Raw genomic sequence first — 6220 nt, 5'->3', positions numbered from 1 at the left:
CGTTTGGTTTAGATGCTTCCTTTGTGCCGTTAGGGAGGGAGTACCAGGATGTTGATCCCATGGCATTGAAGGATAACAATATACTTTCAAGCCAGGATAGCAGGCGGCTTAGAGAGGAACTTGCAAGCTATGGTTCTCCCATGCATCTGCTGTTCTTATTCTTCAAAATGATTTAGGGTTTGGAAGGTGCCATCGAAGGAGTATCGGTGAAGGTGCATTTTTTTAGGTTTGGAAGACGCTGGGTAGGGATCCTTGGTGAATTTTCACAGTGCATCTGGTAACTGGTGCACACTGCTGCTGCTGTGCAACAGTGGTAGAGAGAGTGAATGTTTGAGGATCTCACGTTATCAAAGCAAACAGATTTGTCCTGGCTGGCATCATAACTTCTTGCGTGTTTTTGGAGTCTCCACTCATCATGTGAAAAGTATTCCAGCACCTCCTGCTTTGTGCCACATAAATGAACATATTGGAATTGGCATCTATTACTGCTGACTACATATACATACAAAAATATCCTAAACATCTACTTATAAAATTGCTACCGTCAATTAAATTGTACATTCAGTCTACAAAGTCTCAATATAAATTAGTATTTTGTTTTTAATACAAAGGCAATTTTTAAATATTCTTAAAGCAACGTTGAAACCATCTGAAATGAGTGCTTAACTGTAAATGACAAAAAGGTAACCAAAGGACATTCACCTTAACAGGTATCTTGAGGAAGGTAATGTTCTAGCCTTTCTACAAAAAGTAATTTTTCAGTTAGTCAAGTGAGTGCAAAGATTCAGTATGAAATGTATAACAGTCACAGCCTAGGACACAAGGTTCAGACTTTAAAAAGAACATGCAATTTTAAAGTCTTACTGTCACGCTTCTATGAGGAAGTTGCTGTACTGGAAATTAATTGGCTGAGGAAAGAGTTGTACGCTGATAATAAGAGTGAACTACCTCGAAGAGAAAAGAGATTTATTTGACATTACTGAAGAGAAAGAAAAATAGAGCAAAGTGCTCAATTCAGTTGATACATTTTCCCCAAAACTGAGAGATACGTCTTAATAACCAGGTTGCAGGATTATGGTTCAGTAACATAAAGACAATGACCAGTGAACTGTGAAAAGGTCTTTTTAATAGAGACATTGGTGTTACAATGAAAGATTATTTATAACTGGTGAATTCCCTTTTCAAAGTTTTCAGACATATCACATATATGTTACTGTACTTTTTTATTTAAAGGTATATTTTTGAATCGCTAAGACTCAATTGTACAGTGTCACTATACATCATCTGCTGTAGGCACATTAGTGACATCCATTATATATGACACAAATTGGGTTGGTCTTTTTGGATGGTTTGATGATGACCTGATTGCTTTATGTTGGCATTTGGAAGGGATTGTTAGATATTGTACAGGGAGCTGTCAGTGTGGTACGGAGCATGTCTCTGGGACAATTCTGTATAGGATGTGCAGTATTTTCGGCTTCCATTACCATACTCTTGACACTTGCAATCTTCCTAACAATCAATTAATTATCACATTCCTTCTTGTTATATTGGAGTGGTTTTGTGGGAAATTTGTTTATCTGTTGTTGTTAAACCAGAATTTGAAGCATTTTTGTGCTGCAGCATCTATCAATTTTTTTTTCTACTTATTTGGGCATTATTCACAGAAACCTATCTATTCTGACCAAAAGGGACATTTGACTAGTCCCACAGGAGCACAATTCTGACACTTATGCTGAGGTCAGATTCACAATGGAACCCTGCTGCTGACTCCATCAAAGGTTGTAGTGTCTCCAGGGATGGAATTCCTATGGTTTGGTAGCTCATCTACAAGAGATTAAAAACTCTTTCCTCACTTCTCCCACCAAGAGGTTCCTTACCATTCACAGGCTGGCTTGGTGGCTGTCAAGATCCACCTCGCCTGCAAATGAAATGTCAGGGTACCCCTACAGGTCTCTATCTTGGGCTTCTATTTGCATTAGGTAATGTCAGACCTTGTAAAATGGAGGCCGAAGGTGCAGTGGAAATACACTAGAAGAATTAAAAGAACTGATTGAATCTTTACCAAGTCAAGTTTTGGTAATGGATTTCTCTCAACAGCTCAACCAATGACTTTGAAAAACAAATGTAAAATTCAGTTTAGTCTAAACCTGTTACATTGAAGGACAGTCAATATCCTGCCCAGGCTTCCTTTATCTTGTGCATAAATTTGTGCACCGATAAGATCATTGCTTCGACCCACTGCAGGATATGCAAACTCCAGTGCAATCTGTGTTCAAATCGCTTTGTGCACCATCGCTTAGAAAGGCTATTTATGCAAATTATCTGCATGTTTTTCTGAAGAGAGAAATCACAATCAATGCACCATATAGATGTGACTTCAAGCTAAAAATGCCGAAGCTCGTTCTTTCCGTTCAGCTCTGAACCAGCTCATTTCCAGCAAATCCATAGCAATAAGTGCTGATGTTATACAAACAGCACTTGAGTAATGTGGCTTTTGCAGCATATGTTAGCAGCTGGCGTTTTAAACATTTCTGGACTGGCCCAATTCTGAAAGAAGAAAATGAGGAAGGATTTGTTGTCAGACCATATGACTTTCCCAGCTGAAAAGGTCTTGTTTCAAATGATTTCAAACCCCTCTTATAGAGAATAACCTAATCTCACATCATCCTTGCATGTGGGATGCCTTTGTCCTGTTTCACAAAGAGCTAATTTGATAGACTGTCCACAAGACCAAGCTTTAGGAAGGTAGGCAAGCCAGCAACAGGACATGAGGGATCTTGTGAGTTATTAATGAGTTCTTCATACAATATAACCTGTCCTATGATCTCTCAGTTGCATAATGCTCTGATGCTTCAGTTAGTAAAGAAAACATGCTGCAAAAGTTTGGATATCTGAAATAACAACAGAAAATAATGTTGGAAACACAATGCAGGTCTAATTATGTTCCTATTTCATCAGCAATTTATTCAGAATTGGGTCTCTTCTATATTCTATACAAAGCATTCACTTTTCATGTTCTGCTAGTTCATCAAAACGAAGGACAATATTTTTATGAGTGCAAGGAGTACTTTGAGATTAGTATACGACTTCTTACATACACTAGGCTATTTTACATATTCTGGGATTGAATTTCTGAGGGTGTTTGTCATAGATACAAGCTCCAAACAAACCTTGGGAAAAAATATAAACGCGCTGTCCGCTTTCTTGTCACTCGGATCTTTATGTAACATTTCCCATTTTAAAATGTGCTTAGGTGACTAGTAAGTGTCATTCACATGTATGGGAGGATATATGTGAACTGCAGCACTCAGTATTTGATTCTTTTGAGTCTGTAAACTGATCCATGCCGACTTTGCTTGATTGCTTAATCCTGGCTAAGTAAACTGTAGAAGGAGCTGGATGCTAGTTGCAAATGTGTTGTGCACATTTTAACCATCTGAAAAAAAGAAGTTACATACATTAAAAATTGTATAGTGCACACATTTCTAACAAATGTTGAGACCTGAAGGAAGATTTGTGCTATTTCCAAGGCAACAAAACCTGCATTTATATGACATTTCCATTGTAATACACATTTTAAGAAGTGATAGCAAACAAAATTTGACACTAGACTACAAGAGACAGTATCTGGACACCTGACTAAAAGCTCAATTAAGTGGCAGGTTTAAGGATTGTCTGAAAAGACAAGAAAGAGGTTGAAATGTGAAGAATTTGGTTGGAAAATCCAAAGCTTGTGGACTAGACAGCTGAGGGCAGAGCCACCAATCATGTAGCAAAAACAATCAGGGATCTACAAGGGACCAGATTTGGAGGCACACAGGCATCTTGTAGAGTTGTAGGTCTGTAGGAGACAACAAAGATAGAATGGGTGGGACCATAAAAGAATTTAACAACAAAGAAGATGAATGGGAGTTTTCACAATAAAAGCTTGGCAGTGGAAGGCAATGTTGGCCATGGGCACAGGAATGGTTTGATGCTCTAGAAGAGCAAGGGCAACAGAGTGAAGGATGAGCTCAGGTGTGAGGCTGATCGCATTGAACGCATTATGGTAGTGGAGTTTAGAGGTATGAATAATGGTTTCAGTTACAAATAACCTCTGGCAGTGGTCGAGGCAACATGCCACAAAAGTAGAAATGGGTGGTTTTGGTGATGGACATGACGCAAATCAGAAGCACAATTCAGAGTCAAATATGGTGACAAAAAAACAGTCTGGTTAAGTATCAGATCATGGCCATTAGGAGGGACTGAGTTAATCATTAGAGAACAAGAGACTTGGAGAGGTGATGGTTAAAGTAATGACACTGAATTGGTAGTCCAGAGTCCCACATAATGTTCTGGGTAACTGGGTTCATGTCCCACCATAGCAGATAGAGTAATTCAAAATTAATAAAATTCGGAATTTAGAAATCTAGTTTATTATAAAGCTATTCATGATTACAGGAAATGCTCTGTTTAGAGAAGGAAACTGCCATGCTTACTCACTGCGAAGCCTCTTCCAGGATGCCTAACCTGAAGAAGTTACCCTCCTCCCTCCAGACCAGCCTCAGGGGATCTCTCTCCCACTGCAACTCTCTTATCATCCTCTACCCATCTGCGGTCCGCCTCCCCCTCTCTCTCTATTTATTTCAGAATCCTCTCCCCATCCCCCTTTTCTGATGAAGGGTCTAGGCCCGAAACATCAGCTTTTGTGCTCCTAGGATGCTGCTTGGCCTGCTGTGTTCATCCAGCTCCACACTTTGTTATCTCTACCATCCTTACCTGGTCTGGCCTACATGTGACATCAGACCCACAGCAATGTGGTTGACTCTTAACTCCCCTCTGAAAGGGCAGCAAACCATTCGGCTATATCAAACATAAGAAAAGAAAAAGGGAATAAAATCAGGCTGACCAACTGGCATTAAATAAGACACTGAAATGATAAACGCAGCCTTTCAACCTTGAAAAATCCTCCTGACTAACCTGTAGGGGCTAGTGCCAAAACTGGGATTAGCCATCTCAAAGACTATCTAAGCAACGGCCTGACATAGTGATGCTCACAGAACCGCACCTTACATATCATGTTGAAGACAACACCATCACTATCCTAAAGTATGCCCTCTTCTGCTGGCAGGACAGACCCAGCAGAGATGGTGGTACAGCAGTATACAGTTGGGATGGAGTCCTCAATATTGTCTCCAGACTCCATGACGTCCCACTGCATCAAGTCCAACATGGACAAGAAAACTCTTGCTGACAACCACATTGATGAATCACTATTCCTTCATGTTGAATGCCATTTAGGGGGAACATTGAGGACGGCATGGGTGCAGAATGTACTCTGCATGGGGCACTTTATGCCCACCATCTTGGCAGCAGCAGCACTAAGGAAGCTGGTCAAATCCTAAAAGACATGCCTGATAGGCTGGGTCTGTGGCAAGAGGTGAGGAAATCAACAAGAGGGAAAAACCTGCTCGCCCTCATCCTTAACAATCTGCCTGCTGCAGATACATCTGTCAATGACAGTATGGGTAAGAGTGATTGCCCCACACAATCTCTGTAGAATCAAAGTCTTGTCTTCAAGTTGAGAATATCCTCCATCACGTTGTGTGGCATTATCATTGTGTTAAAGGGACAGAACAGATCAAGCAATTGAAGACTCTGAACTGTGAGGTGCTATGGGCCATCAGCAATTAAATGTCCTCCAACACAATTTGCAACCTCAAGGCCATGTACATCTCCCACTCTAGCACTTTGCAGTGTGGTATTAGGGTGGATATGCGTTCTTCTAGACAAAGTGCTGTGCTTGTCAGAGAGCACCTGGGTACTTCACTAGAAATCCAAAGGTTTGATCCAAATACAACCATTGCTGTGTGCTACGTAACTAATACAGTATATCTCTCTCATACACCTCCATAGATGTTCTATGACTATGTCATTATTTTCAGCTACAAAAATGGCTCATGGGTTAAATAAAGGCTAAGGAGCTGTATCAAATGCATTTCTAAAACAAATACACATGTTTTCTTGATCTTGATTCCTCAGACAATAGTTCCAACTTAAGAATAGATCCACTGTAAACAAAGACACCAATTACTCCATGAGAGTAAACCGGTTGATGTGGTGTATATGGATTTCAGCAAGGTGTTCGATAAGGTTCCCCACAATAGGCTATTGTACAAAATGCGGAGGAATGGAATTGTGGGAGATATAGCAGTTTGGATCGGAAATTGGCTTGCTG

The 6220-nt window shown here is 40.2% G+C and overlaps 1 protein-coding gene across 1 annotated transcript in view; it reads right to left on the bottom strand.

The window, feature by feature from the left end:
• Positions 1-2951: 2951 nt before the first annotated feature.
• The window catches only part of LOC125466350 (glycoprotein-N-acetylgalactosamine 3-beta-galactosyltransferase 1-like), a 103938-nt gene continuing 100669 nt past the window's right edge, over positions 2952-6220 (bottom strand). Inside the window, exon 4 of the mRNA XM_048560744.2 lies at positions 2952-3439. Within this exon, the coding sequence (XP_048416701.2) occupies positions 3368-3439 (72 nt within the window). The 3' untranslated portion in view covers positions 2952-3367. The remainder of the gene's footprint in view (positions 3440-6220) is intronic.

Source organism: Stegostoma tigrinum, chromosome 31, assembly GCF_030684315.1.
Source record: "Stegostoma tigrinum isolate sSteTig4 chromosome 31, sSteTig4.hap1, whole genome shotgun sequence".
Taxonomy (NCBI): domain Eukaryota; kingdom Metazoa; phylum Chordata; class Chondrichthyes; order Orectolobiformes; family Stegostomatidae; genus Stegostoma; species Stegostoma tigrinum.
The sequence above is the reverse complement of the archived record's forward strand: the minus strand, read 5'-3'. Positions and strand labels throughout refer to the sequence as shown.